This window comes from Poecile atricapillus, chromosome 16 (genome assembly GCF_030490865.1).
Source record: "Poecile atricapillus isolate bPoeAtr1 chromosome 16, bPoeAtr1.hap1, whole genome shotgun sequence".
In the NCBI taxonomy this organism is placed as follows: Eukaryota; Metazoa; Chordata; class Aves; order Passeriformes; family Paridae; genus Poecile; species Poecile atricapillus.
The window spans coordinates 10,904,130-10,919,851 of NC_081264.1; the positions used below are offsets into that span (position 1 = coordinate 10,904,130).

Here is a 15,722-nt window from a genome sequence, read left to right on the forward strand (position 1 = left end):
GATGAAATTCTAAGTTAATTCCTGACCAGGTAAAACAGGAAGATCTAAAAGGAAAGGTTCAGGTCAAGTGTATCCAAATTGATGGGATAAGTGTTAGCAACCACACAGGAAATAAGGTGATGAAGGGAGGAAGTGATGATTTGGGATCACAAACTGGGTGTCTTACACCTGTCTGGACATCTTGCTATGCTCATGTGTCTGCAGGAAACCTGCATAGTTGCCCTTAGACTACAGTTGGTATTGAACAGGAATTGCAGCCTCTTCGCTCCTAAAAGGAGTAATCAGTGGCTTGTACTAAATCCCCTGTGCAGGATAAGACAGTGGTGGTGGCTGACTTTGGTCTGTCTCGGCTGATTGTGGAGGAGAGGAAGAAGCCCACGTTGGAGAAACCATCTGCCAAGAAACGGACGCTGCGCAAGAGCGACAGGAAGAAGCGCTACACAGTGGTTGGGAACCCGTACTGGATGGCCCCAGAGATGCTGAATGGTAAGAGTCCAGCAGCAGGGAGAAGGCAAGGAGGAAGCCTGAGACAAGGTACAGAGATGACAGGATTACTGAAATTTTCTGTGCTACAGTAAAAGCCAAACCTTTCAGAGTCTGTGGTTTTAGACCTGCTAAGGTGGAAGCTTTTTTATACACACAGAGGCCATAGGTGCAGTCCTGCAGTACCTGACCTGGTAAGCTTTTGTATCAGCCCAGGTAATGTTTCTGGCTTGACAACAGGATTCTTCAGGAGGGCAACAGAAGTTTACTTGCTACAATCCAAATAAAAGGGAAGACAAAAGAGGCTTGAGATAAAAGTGAACCCAAGATCAAGTTTTGTTATGGCCTCATGCTTTGGAACTGCCCCTTGAAACAGGAAATCATTACACTCTGGGATGAGGTGTTTACTTGTGCTGTTGCATAGATCTAGGCAGAGGCCATCTGCTGCCAGGTTTGCTGAAGCCTCAGGATTCAGGTGGGAGTTGTCCAAGTGCAGGGAAATCTGGGTTTTGACATGCAGCCCTCAGCTGCATTAAGGTTGAGCTGAGATCCTTAGAGGAAAAGCTGCCCCTGCAGGAGTTGAGGTGAGGGTGAAATACAGTGGATACAATTTCCTTGTAACAAACAGGTCTCTCTGACCAGGTTGGGCAGGCTGAGATATCAGCACTGACCAGCACAGTCTACTTGGGAAGGGAGGACTGGGCTCCTCTCCCCCAGCTCAGTTCTCCATGTTGCTTTCTTGTGCACCATTCTGTTTGACTTTTCTCAAGGCCTCCAGCCCTAAAGGAGTCTGAAGCTGCTTCTCAGAGTTTGTCTCAGTCCTGGCATTTGTGAAGAGAACAGCAAAAGCATAGTCTGACATCACCTCTGAAAGCAAGGCTGTTTACCAGCTACTGGCTTGGGAGGGGCGTGTCTGTAAGCAGAGCATGGCATGCTGGAGCCTGCCAGCTTTCCCAGGATCAAAGTGCTGCCGGTGTGTAATTTATTATCTCTGCAGTCACTGCAGCAGGGACCCGCTGGCTGCCGCGGAAGCTGAGCTGAGAGCTGGCTCCATGCGCTGTAGAGATGCACAAGAACAGCAATCAATGGAAATGAGCAGAAGCTTTCCACAGTCATCCTTAGCATTTGCTCAGACCTAATACAGTGTTGTCCTGTAATTCCCAAGTACAAGAGAGAAGCAAGCTTAAAATCTGTAATGGCAATGTAATGCACTTGGTCTGTACAGATTTTGGGGTGACTAACCCTGCTCAGGTTTAAGCCTTGCTTTGTCTCCTGTTTTAGGGCCCTCCAGGGGATAGTTTTAGTTAATTTTTGTACTGGCAGCTCCTGAAATAGCTGGATGGGTAACACTCTCTTTACAGAACTGAATGTCTCATGTTTCCTACAGGACAGAGCTACGATGAGATGGTGGACATTTTTTCATTTGGGATTGTTCTCTGTGAGGTAAGATGAGGACATTACATGGCATCTTTAATGGACTTTGTCCCCATCTCTGTGCACACATGCTGTCACCCGGATCTCTGCATCTGAGTGTGCAGCCTGTGACCTAACAGCACATTATTAGACTGGGAGAACAAGCTTACCCTGTCTCTGGTTCCTCAAGGAAGATAACTGTCTTGTAGTTTTCTGGTCCCAGTTTCTTCCTGGACTGAAAGAAGCTGTAAAAAAGTTAGCAGGTTCTGACTGAGCCTGGTATCCATTTGAAAGTAGATATATTCCCTAGAACTGCAATCCTTTTTTCTTTTTCTGCCTCATTAAAGGAACAATCAGCTGCATAATCTCAGCAAATTCAGAGCCTCCACTGGGGATGGCACTTAACTTCAAAGAAGTGGAAACAAAAACCTCTTTGCAGGTCGATTAATGAAGCTTGCACCCTGAAGTCTGTTGGCTTAGTTTATTTCTGAGCCAATGCAGAATCTGACTGTTATATCAGGCTTTTCTATCTGCAGAACAAAAAGCAGCACTTGAAAGCTGCAAGGTATTTTCAGTTTAAAAGGTGGGTATGACAGTGGAAATACAGATGAAAGGCAGGGTGTTATGTGTAGCACAGCAGTTGCAGGAACACCAGGAGAGCAGAGTTTCATTTTCAGTGTTTGGATGAAGGGGACAAAGAAAATGTCTGTGCATAAATCTTTGTGGCCTCATCTGGAGCTCTTTTTACACTGGTCCCTCCTCTCAGAGAATGTTGTGGTTGTGAGTGATGGATTTAGGAACTTGAAAAATCTGTATGTGGGATTAAAACAATTGTTTCATCTAGAAAAAAGACATATAAAAGGGTAGTGGCATACGAACATTCTCCTTGTCACCAAAACAATGATGCTAAAAAAAAAAAGAAATTAAAATTAAACACTCAAACAGATAAGGAAATAAACCTGCCAAAGTACATAATGGGTGTTTCTGTCTAGTTACAGGATGTGGCTGTCCTGCTGAGTTTCTGGCATAGAAAAGCCTGGGTGGTTATAAATAACACCCCTTCTATGATACCCAGTGAGGCTTTAAACCTAATACTCTGTCCATGTGAAAGTTTGTATTGACTTTGTGAGTCTAGCTCACCCCACAGCTCTCTGAGAGCTCCTTCCCTCCCACATTTGTGCTGGAGGTGGTGAGCACTGGGGCAATGCTTGGGCAGGGCTTCCTTGTCCACCCAGCTCGTTACTGGCTCTCCTTTACTGCAGCCTCCTGGGTGTCAGTAATGGTTGTTCTTTTCTGTCCCAGCCCTCTGGCTGTGGTGATGGTTGAATCTGTCACTGGCAGAACAACTCAGAGGTGCTTTTGGCTTCCCAGCGTTGTTTAGGACAGGCTCTGTACCAAGGGGCTTTGCCTATGGTGTGGTAAGATGGTTAGAGAAGGAAGGGATGGGATGGTGATGAAGATTGTCTTGATTACCTGCAATCAGGAGGGGCTGCATCATCCCCAGCTGTAAGACACTGTGGAGCTCCCTGAGAGGGGCACATCATGCTGTGTCTTCTGGGAAAGAGACCCTGGGTAGGAGGAGAAGGCATCTGGGACTTCTTCCACAGCCATGGACACATCAGGAGGTCTTGAAAAAGTTTCCAGTGAAGTTTGTCTGTACATACTGCCATGAGCTAAAGGCTTCATTGGAAAGGAAGAACAGTGTTTCTGTTCTCTCCACCATAATACTTAGAAGGAGCCCTTGCCTGATGCAGAAGTTCCCTGTTTGTTAACACTCTAGAACTGTTGCAGTATTTAAGCACTTCTCTCATTTTTCCCTAGATCATAGGCCAGGTTTATGCTGACCCAGACTGTCTCCCACGCACACTGGATTTTGGCCTTAATGTCAAGCTGTTCTGGGAGAAGTTTGTTCCTGCTGATTGTCCTCCAGCCTTTTTCCCTCTGGCTGCTATTTGCTGCAGACTGGAACCAGAGAGCAGGTAGGTCTGGGGTCTGGAGGACTCCTCTTTGGAAGCCTGCAGGATGTGTCTGTATTCCCATAGCGGAACTGCTCTGCACAGAGGGCAGCTCCAGCCTTCTATGGGAATGCTCAAAGGCTTCCATGAGTGAGAGACTTCAGACTCAGCTGTTTGGGAGAAAGACTGCTATATGGTGGAGATGTATGAACAATTCCAAGACAGAGAGAGTAAAGGAGGAATGATTGCTCAGGATTTCTGAGGTACAAAGAGTTGGGGCAGACTTTGACAGTAAGGTAAACACTTAATTTGATTTCAGTTATGAAACTTGTAGCTTCAGAACAGTGTTGCTGCCAAGTAGGTTCCAAAGAGCCAGACCTCCCTGGTCACTCACTGGCTATAAAAATGGGTAGCCCAGAGAAATGAGGGCTTTGCAGTCTTGGAAGCTGAATGGGGAGGAAATTATGGCCCTGTTCACCACTCTGTACAGGGACCTGGATGGACAACTAGCTCAGCCTTTCCAGATGCTGTTCCGCTTCCCCTTTCCTACTCATGTTTCCTCACTGCTGCTTTTAGGCCCCCTTTTTCCAAGCTGGAAGACTCCTTCGAAGCTCTCTCTCTGTACCTGGGAGAACTTGCCATCCCCCTTCCATCTGAGCTGGAGGAGCTGGACCACAATGTGAGTGTGCAGTATGGACTGAACCGTGACAAGCTACCTGAAAACACAACCTAGTCTGCTCGTCCTGCTGCCTGCATCACTTCCATTGGAGCTGGGATGAGCGTCAGGGAGGGAGATGCACTTCAGCCACTTCCAGGGCATTAACAGGGCACCACACTGTGCATCTGCTGCACTGCCTCTCTCTCCCCACCCAGCTTCCCTTCTCTTGGATATCCTGATTCACTGTGGATTTCTGGCATGTTTCAGAAGCAAAAAGGACCATCTTCTGCCAGCTGCACCTAGAAAAGCCTCTGAACACTATATTTCTGGCTTGAGAAATACTTCTCTGGCCTTTTCAGGCTTCTTTACTGTGGTGCCTTAGAACTTGGCTGCAAGCTGTGAAGCTACCCTGGCCTGTCTGCCAGGGAGGGAATTGCTATAGGAGACTCTCCTAGGTAAGGACCAGCACTTCTGGAACAGCTTCTCCCACTGACTGCCCTGCCCAGAAAGCTGGGGAAATCGGACATCCAGCAACATGTCCCACCACGACAGCCCATGTATGTATTTGCATGTGTTTCCCAGAACAGCCCACTGAGATTTTGGCCTCTGACATGCATCAGAGGAAGGAGTAAAAAGCCCCAGGAGTTGGGCAGCTCTCCTGAAATACTTTGTCTATGGGGAAGCACATATGAATTGTTGTTTTGGTTTTGTGGGCTTTTATTCCTTCTCTGTCTCTGAATACCTCCAAAAGCCTGCCTAGAAACACTAAGACTGAGCTCTGCTTGCCCCTCCTGATGGCAAATGAGGCAGGCAGCAAATGAGCCACTGGAGCCACTGAAGACCCTGCGCCTGCAGTGAGTTTGCCTGCCCAAAACCTTAACCTGGGTGAAAGTATTTGAACCTGAATGTGTAGTTCTGCACTAGGCACTGGGTGTGGACATTCCTGAGTGCTTGAGCTCTTGGCCTGTGGATGTGAGGTGATAGAAACGGCGGCAGAAGGTGCTTGTCAGAAAGCCAAAGGTTTGAAGTGGCTCAGACCTTGGGCATGGACAGTGGCAAAAGGGGACTTGCCCAAGGTTAATTAAAGAATGGACTTGTCATGAATAGAAAAGTGATGGAGAAATGTCCCATCCTCCCTGGAGTGGCAGCTGGAGAACTAATAATTCAGTTGCCACTACCTCATCCTTTCCTGCAGATTGTGCAAGTTGCTCCCTTTGAAGGTCCTTCTTGCAGCTGCTGCTGCAGCACCTGAGCTGATTCTCCAAACAGAATTTTTCCTCATTCCATGCTCTGGGGGGAAAAAAAAGGTCTTGGAGTCATTGGGAGGTGGGTAGAGGTATATTTTCTTCCAGTACTTCTCTTCTTCCTCCCTTGGTGGAGGGGGAAGGAAGAAAGCTACTGCTGCAGTAGCTTACGTGGTTGGCAGAACTGAACAAAAATCTGGATCAAGTTCTGCTCATCTCACAAACATCACGGTTTAACTGGATTTTTAGTGTGCTCCTTTTCCCCTCCTCCTCCCTTCAGCATGGAGGTGGGGAATGGGTGTTAGTCTTTGCTGATTATTTGGTTTCCTCCCCCTACCCATGAGTTTAAAGTATTATGTAAAGTAACATGGGACCAGCCATCACCTGATATCAGGTATGCAAGGGGGGTGTTTTTAGTCTGTGTAGTGGTGTTTTAGAAACACTGGGGACTCCCTGCGCTGTGAGTCAGGCAGGAGCCTCTCTAAACTGGGTCCAGTGGATCCAGGATTGTTAATAGGATTTGCCCTTTCATTCCCCCTCCCAGGCTGGTTTGTGAGGGGACCCCTGAAGGGAGAGTCCTGGGTGATGTGTGGGTGGGGTTTATGAACTGTGATTTGCACAGCTCCATGTTCTAACTAAATTAAAAAGCAGTAACTGTATGCTATTGAGAACAAGATTTTGTGGTCTCTGTGAAATAAAGCCGGAAGCTGTAACTTTCTCGGGTTTCTATTGTAGTCACAAAATGGCAACATCAAAACTGCCCAGATGAGGTACCATCTAGAACACCCTTTTTGAGTCAGTGAACTCTGCCACATTCACAGAACTGCAGAAATCACAGTGCAGTGCTCTGTAGGACTATTTACCTGGAATGAGGGAAAGGCAAGAAGTTCTGTTCATTCATTGGTTGGTTTTTAAGGGTGGACCAGAGTCAGTAGATCATGGAGCCTCTCTCCATTTTCCTTTTCTAACCAAGGGATAAAAATACAGCCTGTCCTTGGAAATATCTCATTCTGAAATATGTAGTTCAGGGGACATTTGTGTTAAGAGAACAACTGAACCAAGATGCTGGCTCTGGTAGTGCCTCCTGTAAGCTGCTGTGCTCTGTCTCCATTGCAGCTCTCAAGGGATGGAGCTGCTGTTGAGCAGCACCAAAGCAGAACTGACCCAGGTCAGCGCAGGAAGGGGCTGTAACCAAGAGTGTGTTCTCATGGGCCAGCCTGCTGAGTCACCTGCAGCTCACACCCCCACAGCTGCTTTTCAGGAACAGTGTCCCAGTCCAAGAGCAGCTGCTGGCAGCAGGGAGACAAGCTCCATGTCCCTTGTCAGTGCTGGTGAGTGCAGGCTCTGCTTGTAGGAATTTACCTTTGGGCCTAGCAAACTGAAGTGGCATCTTCCCTTCTCCTCAGTTCAAAGTCTGAAACAAGGCAAAGGATGCTGCTCTGGCAGGAGGAATGCACAGATGAGCCACAGTCCACACATGTCTACAGAGCATTCTTCTTTTAAGCTTTAATACAAGGTAGCACGGTCTGCACCTTCTCATAATGAGGTATTTAAAACATTTTACAAAGAAATGGTATTCAAAGGCATTTAAAAATAAAATATTTCCCTTTTCTGAATCAAACATTAACACTAAAACCCCTGTTGCCAAGTGCTGCTCCCTTTTAGGCCCACAGCTATAAAGCAGATGGCTGGAAAACTTACTTGAATGGCTTGAATCCCCTGAAGCGGGGACAGATGTTTCCCTGAACTGGCCTTGCCTTGCTGCCATTAGGGAGACACTGCAGCAACCATCCCTTCCAAACCCCCTGAAATGCTAATAAAAGTTCTTACAAAACCTCTCTAATAGGACCAGGCTCTGTAAGTAAGTAGTCTTGCTGCACAAGCTGAGTGTGACAGAGGCTGGGCCAGGAGCCACGCCAGAGCTTCAGTATCTTACAGAGCAGCTGCCCTGTTCTGCCCTTAGAGCCAGAACTGCTGCAGTGTGATCAGGGTGACCTCCACAGCTTGGCCACTCTGTCCAGCACTGGCTCTGTAGGAGGCCAAGGGAGTTCAAAAGAGGATGTTATCTATCCTCAGTGTTTAACCTGCTGTAAGTAACTGAAGGGCAGTTTGTTTTCTTCACTCCACAACTATCTACCACTCACCCTTGCCTTCCTGATCTGTGTAAGAGAGCAGGAGGCACGGACAGACCCCCTGGACATCTACAACTGTGGCTGTGCATGTAGCACCACAGGGGAATGGAGAAGTGGCCTCAGCCCTGGAAGACCTGGATTTGTCAAGAGCTTGAGGAGAGCACTGGGGCTAAACATACTGCTTCTGGCCAAAGACATCCCTCAAATAAGCTCTTCCTTGGAAAAAAACCTGATCCAGTAGCAGGATTCTGGACAGTGCTTCCAGCTCTCAGCCACTAAAGCAAAAAGGCAGGAACTATAATCAGAGTGTAATTATCTAGCTAAATCTGACATAAAGCTCCCCTCAGTCCCTGCAGTACTGTTCTCTCCTGAGGTTCCAGGCTGAAACTTAAGTAACAGTGCACACCGTTAAATAGGAAAAGAAGAGAAATAGAGGAAGCCACGACCACACTCCGGGCTATGGGATCTGTGGCCAGTTGTAAGCCTGGCCCATCGTCCCCCCCAGCTCCTTGGCACACCATGGAGATAGGTGGGAGGAAGCAGCAGGGTCCACCACACCAGTCCCCAGCTGGTCATGCACTGAATGGTGCCCCACAAAGAGATGATGAATAGCCCATTGTTCTGTTCCTCTGCATCACCTTCATCCGGCGTTCATCAAAAAGAAAACAAAATAGAAATGAACACACGCAACCCCTGCACTCACAGTGGGAAGCTGGAGGCTTTGCTCAGCCTGTAGCGCTCCTGCCTGAGCTGCTCAGGCACCAGGAGTCCCTGCCTGCCCCATGAGGGGGCCGCTGCCATCCCGCGTGTCCTCCACGGGTGTCTGGTTGGTGTGCACCACAATGGTGTTCTCATCCACGAGCTCGCACGTGGGGTTGGTGAACGCTGACAGGGGCAGCGTGATGCGCTGCATTTCACGCTCATAAACCTTCTGTTCGTGCTTCTCCTTCAGGTCTTTACCCCTGCATTAAAAAAATAAAATACACACATGGAGTGAGTGCTGCTGCTTGGAGGGATGGATTCAGTATAGCTGATAGAGTAGAGAAGAAGGGACTCTGCTCTTTGAGATAAACAAAGGTTTTGGCTGCATGCAAAGGGCCAGAAATATTCCCCACTGTAAGCAGAGGACCACAGCTGAGCATCTTTGAAAGACAAGCCAAGTGAAGTCCATCCTTCTCTCAAACTGGCCTGTTCACTGACATTGCTGCTGCTAAATTACTGTAAAGCCAGGCCCCTCCTTCAGACCACAAAGCTGCCATATGTTTCCTTATCCTTTACAGTCCCACAGCACTGCCTGGTGCAGGCCCAGGGGAGAAGTGAGACAGTGCAGAGGCCACTGCTGTGGAAAAGAGCTTCTGTAACCTGCTTCATCTGAAACAAATGCTGGAGGTGGTGACAGCTTCTGCCTTTTGTTGCAGCAAATTAAGCTGTCCAGAAAGTATTAAAGTTGACTTCAGAGCTGGCCTCACCTTCTGTCACCGCTGCTATAACAGCTTAATGCCACAACCAGCTCCTCAAACCCACCTCAGTCTCCAGCCTGTTGCTAAGGGAAGGAACACCTCTGTAATTTGTGCTGCAGAAGAACTGCCTTGCTTTAAAAATGGATTTGGCATTAATAGCATGTTGTCTCCAGAAGAGTTATGTATATCAAAAACTACTAAACCCATTAAAGGTTTCTCACCACACCTACTACCCAAACCTGCCAGCTTGCACAGGCAATTTTGAGATCAAGGCAAGGAGGGAGACAGTAAACCTGCACTACAGCCCTGCTGTGAGCTCTCTGTGACTGGAGAAGCAAAACTGCATTTGGACAAAGCCCAGCATTGGTCTATTGCTTCCTCCTGCTGAGGATAGGAGAGAGGTGGGACAGGCACCACTCACTCCTCCTGAGGCTCGTGATCTCGAGCAGGCAAAGCTGCTGGGGTTTCCTGTCAGCGTTTTGGCTGCTTTTCAAAGCTGCCTACAAGCGTGCAGCAGTGGCTGCCGTTCCTGCCAGCACACAAGACAGCATTCTCTGAAGTGACACCTCAAATCAGATTCCTCGACAAGCAGCGCTCTGTGTTTTGCCCCTTATGTAACACTCCTCCCTCTGCTTTTTTTCTGTCAGCATTTATTATAAACACTTACATAAGGACATGTCCCAGCTTGGGAAAGGGCTCCTTCTGCTTGGTTGTGTCAGACTGTTGTCAAACAGCCAAAACATAGAACAAACCCTCCCAGAGGAGGGAGCCTGTCCCTTTGCTTGCTGCAGTGACAATCACTGCTATTTGTTAATCCTGCCCTCTCTTACAACTAAGCAGCTTTCTACTGCCACTACCCTCAAATGCTGCTGAGCTACAGAAATATTTCTGTCCAACAGAGTGAAGTGCCTGAAAATATAGTAACTGAAGTCCAAATCAAAACTGACCTTAAAATATACAGGAGCTTTGCTAAAATTAACTTTGACCAAAAAAAAAAAAAAGTGCTACCTGATAGTCAGCTTCATAGTATACAATGCATGAATAGCAAAATAAAATTTGCCAATTGTTTTTCTTCTAAAGATAGACTAGAGAAATCAGGGGAACAGGTGGCCTGCTAGGATTGTTCTTTTTCTGATCAAAAGAAACTTCCTGTGAGGGCACCTGGGATCTGCTCTTTCCAGTTCTGACAAAATCTAGCTCCTCTGGATACATCTGAAAAAGCCACATCAAGATGCACATGCACACACAAATATTGAAGAGGGCAGTTTGAAACTTTAAGTGAGACAGAATATCATAACAATGGCAGAAATCGGAGAACAGAATTAACTGTTCAGTAGTTCTTCCCTCAGTGTGACAAGCAAACTTGCTCAATGTGCCATTACCAAACACATGCTTCTCTCACATTTCCTTGGGATCTGGTGCTCTGACATTCCTGCTCTATAAACACCAGTTTTTGAACACAAAACAGCCACTTACCTCTTATAGATGTATCCCAGGACAATGCCAGCCCCGATGGCAATGATAATCACCATCATGATCAGCCCCAGCACATACCCTGTGAAAAGAGAAAAAAAAAGAGCCAAACTTAGAGGTAGCAGATCCAGCTATAACGTTGCTTTCAGAGCCTCAAAACAGGTCTGTCTTGCCAGAATTACAGGAATGGATCCATCACGTGATCCTGGGTTTGTACCTAGTGTCCCTAAGTCCTTCTTTTCTTTGGAGTTCATCTGTACTCTCTGACTGATGCCAATGACGGGCTGCACCGCGGCTGCCTCGCTCCGGGAGGGCAAAGTATCAGCTGGTTCAAACACCTGCTCATCCTCCTGGGGAGTACCAACTTCTGCTGTAGGCACTGGGGCTGTGGTAGCTGTAGCATCTGTTGAGAGTAGGGAAAAAAAAAATATATATACACAACATAGCAAGCATTTATGAGTGCTTCAAAACAACATGTGCCTTGAAAGTGAGACAGCTCTAGACTGGTATCACTGAACTGCCTTCAAAGCACCCTGAAAAACACTTGTTCCCCAGAAGTTGTTGCCAGAAATTCTACCAAAGCAGATGAGAAACGTACTCCTTCCCCCACTTTCCTCTGACGTGAACCTATTTAACTAAGAGTCCAAGGCACCACCACAGATGAGAGAAGTCAGACAGCAGAATGAAACCCAGGTTCAGGGTGTGAGTCCAGAGGATGCACAATGACTTCATTTAGTGTATAGATCGATATACAGGCTGCAGCTTCAATCATGCTGAACAGATGTGAACAAGATTATGAGAATCTCCATCCCAAATCTCCCAGGAGCCTATTTATCTCTCTTCTGCCTCAATCTTCCTGATACAGGAAAGTCTGACAGGACACTCCAGCTGGTATGAAAACAACCTGGGGATATGCTTCCCTGGCCCCTCTTTGCACTGGTGTACTAAATTCTGGTAGTGTGGGATACCACTGGACAGGCTAAGTCAGACCAGCCCTCAGGCAGCACAGCCACTAAGGACAAGCTCCTCCTCAGCCAGGGCCCTGAAAAAGCACCCAAGCATACAGGTTCCTTCCCAGCCCTGTTTTTTATCAATGCTCTTTCTAGTCAACAGCATTGAAAGATTTTCAAGGTAACTCCTTCTCTCATGACATAGTTTAAATGGAAGCTGGAGCACTGTAAAAGCTGTGACAGTAGGTAAGAAAGGCAAGAAAGTAGGTATCTATTTCCTGTTCTACACAACCTCCTCCTTTTTGGAAATGCTATTCACAGTATAAAAAACCTGAAAACTCACTCCACCTGCATGTCTCCCCACAGCAGGCAGTAACTCCATGTGGATTTTCTATCTGCAGCCATTTTGAGTCCTCAGTGGAATGTGAAATGGAAGTAATAGAAGGGAGTCAGAGACAGGAAATCAGGGGTCCTGCACAGTAACTTCACGTAGGGTCAGCCAGGGCAACTGAACTAATTGAACTGTTGGGCCATGAAGAGGTCCCCACCCTGAGACACAAAAATATGAAGCCTATTAAATATGCAAATGTCTGAAAAGTCAGGTAACTCTTCTGAACCTAAAGCTGCAAGAGTGTTTTGAGTAAGGATCTTGGCAGCAGAACTTTTTTTTTGCTTCATCTTTAGGGAAAAGAAGGCAAAGTGAAAAAGAGCAAAGTGAAAAAAAGGGGAGGGCGTATGGGCGTGGGAAAAGTATTTACATGCAAGGATAGCAGTCTCGAGGGATACTGGTGTGAGTAAATCTTGCAGGGCTCAGAAAGTAGTAAACAGTTCAAAAAACCCCAAGTGGTTACTCTTGTGTCAGTCAATACTGACACCTCCTCTCCCTGAAATAGGCTTCAGCTACCGTTCTTTCGGCAAACTGTTTCTCACTGTGACTATCCAGGAGGACGCCAGTGTTTCCACTTCTTACTGTACTCCCTTCTAGTTCTCATTTTTTCCGTGTTCTTCCCCTGCACCCCATACTCAAATTCCCACTGGCAATCCTTTAACAGCAGGAAGCTTCTTCAGTCAGCCGTAACATGCCCCACAGCAACAGTCTACCCACAGCTCAGCAGCTCCTAGATGTCCAGACCTCAGCCTTTTGCAACACGGCTAGAGAGCGCTATAGTGATAAGTGAATTACTGGGGAGTGGGGGCTTTTCACAGGCCTCTTCTGGCACTAATGGAAAAGCTCTAGGGGCGGAGCACGGCATAGCTGGGAGGCAGATGTGCACACACAGGCGGGGGCTGGAGGGGAGCCCTGGGTACGCGATGTTTCCGAGGGAGGTGCTGGCGTAGCCCGGGGTTGTTTGTGCTCAGGGGGGACCCCACCCTGGTGACAAACCAAGCCCCCCGCAGCAGGGAGGCCAGGAAGAGAGGGGGGCCGGCGGCGGCCGCTCTTACCTGAGCACTGGGCGATGTCGCAGGATCGCCGCTCGGGAATCCCGGCAGCGCCTTGGATGTAGCACCAGGGCGCGGCGTCCCCGTCGGGGTTCCTGCAGCTGTTGTGGTCCTCATCGACTGCTAGGGAGCAGCGGGGCCGTCAGCGCGGCCGCGGCTCCCTCCGCTCCCCGAGAGCCCCCCCCCCGGCGCGTCCCCCGGACCCACCTGCCGGGAGCGCGGCGCCGGGGCCGCTCCGCACCGTCAGCCAGTTGAGGCACGGGGCGCCGCCGGAGGCCACTTGCCGGCTGCCGCGGTAGGACGCGCCGTTGCCGCGGAGGCACTCTGCGGAGAGACGAGCCGAGCCTTGCGGGCGGCCCGGGCAGCCCCCGCCGCTCCGAGCCGCTCCCCAGCACGGCCCCCGCCTTCCCCGCGGGGGTGTTCCCCCTCCCGAGACCGGCCTTTGTCCCCCACAAAGCCGAGCCGCCACTCACCCTCGGCGCCGCGGGCGGCCCCCAGCAGCAGCGAGCCCAGCAGCAGCACGGCGCGCAGCATCCTCGGCGCGGAGGGCGAGGAGCCGCCGCCAGCCCGGCCGCGCAGCTCGGCTCCGCTCGGCGCCGCGGCGAGACCTGCCCCGGCGCTCCCCTCCCCGGTAAACAACCGCTGGGCTGCGCTTCCCCCCCCGCCCCGCAGCCGCCGCCGGGTCCTAACGCTGCCGCCGCCGCCCGCCCGCCCCCAGGAGGGGAAGGGGCGGCTGCCGCGGGGCAGGGCTGGGGCAGCCGGGAAGCTGCTGCCGCAGAGGGTCCTTGGATCCGGGACCGAGCACGGCGCTGAGTGCTCGGTGCCGCGGGGCTCTTTGGCTCGAGAACTCCGCGTCCCTGTGCTTTTCTACAGTCGCAGGAAAAGTCTTAGACCAGAAGAGGAGACTTTCCACACGGAACTACGCTTGAACCACTGCCTGTGGCAGGAAAAGTGTTTATCTTCAGAGACCTAAAACTGCTCTCTCCTAGAGGATTATCACGAAGGACTAAATCCTGCTGTCCTTATTCTGCCTTTGGGTTCCCTTTTAGCTCTAAAGAGAAGTTGTGGGGGTTACACACTGCCACGGAGGCTGTGCACCTCCACCTTAAAGGAGTTTACATTCTTGCTTCTGCTAATCCATTACTTCTCACTGACTCCATGTACTTACTCTAAGAGCTGTGCCTGCTTATAGAAAAAAACAAGGTAAACATGGCAAACCATGAAGACGGTTTAGAGTAGTTGTATTGCAGGCATCCAGCCACTGTGATAAAGCCTCTCTGCGGACATTTCACACAGCTTACAATAGATACTTCTGTTTCTGAACATGCCAAGGGATTCAGACAGTGCAGTGCCAGTGCCTGTACACAAGCATCTGGAGTCCTCAGCACTGTTTCTGTTTTACACCAGTGAAAAGCAAGCCACTGAATGGCTGGTCCTGTTCAACAATGAACTTGCAAAGGCAGCCTGGGCAACTGATGGGTTTGTAGCCAAGGCACAGGCCTGCAGCACAAGGTGCTATTTCTGGCTTTCCCACAGAGTTCTTCCTGACCTTGGCCAACCTGTCTGCCTCACTTCTTTGTGCTTTCCCTTTCTGTTATATGAAGTACAACCAAACCTTCCTTCTTAGAACAGGACAGGGAAGTTCCCTTCTTTTAAAGTTTTTTGAAATCACATGGAAACCATTGAACACATAAGAAGTATTTCTATGCCAGGAAAGCTGCTTCAGTGTTTGATGAATCACTTTTTGAAGCAGTGCTGGCTGGAGCAGTGGTCTTTCCCTTCCACTCCCAGATGTTTCCATCCTGGCAGTGCTCTCTGTCAGGCTGCTACAGATAATTGTATAACAAACCTGTGCAAGGTTCTGACCTAACCCAACTTTTGCTCCTTTTTCACCAGGCCATGAACACTTTAAGTCCTTTACAGCCAGGTCACGTGCTGCATCCAATCCACACTGGAGCCACAAAAACATAGATATACCAGCATGATAGATGGGTAATGAGGGAACTGGTCAATTAAGCAGCACTACCGCCAAGTATGAAACCACAGGTCTTAGCACACATTTGTGTGACTCACACTTTAACAACATGATTTACCACTACAGAAAATTTAGTTTAGTAATGTCAGATTAAAAAAAAATGGTTGCAAAAAATCAAAACAGGAAACCAAAAACCAACTGTATGTGCCAGTGCTACTGACATCACCAGCTAAGATGCAGCCTTTGTGCCATTATACTCATTGTCTGCACGGACACCCTGTTACTGCATTCCTAATGCTCTCCAGTTACTCTCTGTGAAGGCAAGGCTAACTGGAGTCAGCAAGAATTTTTAATAAGGGCTATTCAATCAAGCTGCCTGTTTGTAATAGCTCTTCATCACAGATTTTATGGGACAAATTCCATTCAGCAGAAAGTGCAAGGCCACACATGCATCCAGAGGCACTGCCTGTCTAAAACTGCAGATGGACTGCCAACCTGCACAATTAATTTATTTTTGCTCATTTCATGATACTAATGCT

At 48.8% G+C, this 15,722-nt stretch overlaps 2 protein-coding genes across 9 annotated transcripts in view; one reads left to right on the forward strand and one right to left on the reverse strand.

The window, feature by feature from the left end:
- LIMK2 (LIM domain kinase 2) overlaps positions 1 to 7,096 on the forward strand; it is a 33,032-nt gene extending 25,936 nt beyond the window's left edge. For all 7 annotated transcript variants that reach the window (XM_058851610.1, XM_058851612.1, XM_058851607.1 and 4 more), the window contains 4 exons: positions 312 to 486; positions 1,871 to 1,926; positions 3,718 to 3,875; positions 4,428 to 7,096. In XM_058851610.1, the coding sequence (XP_058707593.1) occupies positions 312 to 486; positions 1,871 to 1,926; positions 3,718 to 3,875; positions 4,428 to 4,584 (546 nt within the window). In that variant the 3' untranslated portion in view covers positions 4,585 to 7,096. The remainder of the gene's footprint in view (positions 1 to 311; positions 487 to 1,870; positions 1,927 to 3,717; positions 3,876 to 4,427) is intronic.
- Positions 7,097 to 7,233: 137 nt separating this feature from the next.
- Positions 7,234 to 13,893, reverse strand: PIK3IP1 (phosphoinositide-3-kinase interacting protein 1). Of its 2 annotated transcripts, XM_058851615.1 has the most exons (6): positions 13,682 to 13,891; positions 13,416 to 13,532; positions 13,212 to 13,328; positions 11,036 to 11,221; positions 10,822 to 10,900; positions 7,234 to 8,847 (listed from the first exon to the last, which is right to left on the reverse strand). In XM_058851615.1, the coding sequence occupies exons 1-6, from the start codon at positions 13,740 to 13,742 to the stop codon at positions 8,640 to 8,642; spliced, it is 768 nt and encodes a 255-aa protein (XP_058707598.1). In that variant the 5' UTR covers positions 13,743 to 13,891; the 3' UTR covers positions 7,234 to 8,639. The 2 variants fall into 2 exon arrangements, with proteins under 2 accessions (XP_058707598.1, XP_058707599.1); XM_058851616.1 differs by lacking the exon at positions 13,416 to 13,532 and having other exon boundaries at positions 13,212 to 13,331; positions 13,682 to 13,893.
- Positions 13,894 to 15,722: the final 1,829 nt, after the last annotated feature.

Bases quoted from the DNA above. Each gene is read 5' to 3' on its own strand.
- PIK3IP1 (XM_058851615.1), bottom strand. From the start codon at position 13,742: ATGCTGCGCGCCGTGCTGCTGCTGGGCTCGCTGCTGCTGGGGGCCGCC. The intron at 13,533-13,681 runs GTGAGTGGCGGC...GTCTCTCCGCAG, and splicing joins GGCCGCCCGCGGCGCCGAGG to AGTGCCTCCGCGGCAACGGC. The intron at 11,222-13,211 runs GTAAGAGCGGCC...TACTCTCAACAG, and splicing joins CGACATCGCCCAGTGCTCAG to ATGCTACAGCTACCACAGCC.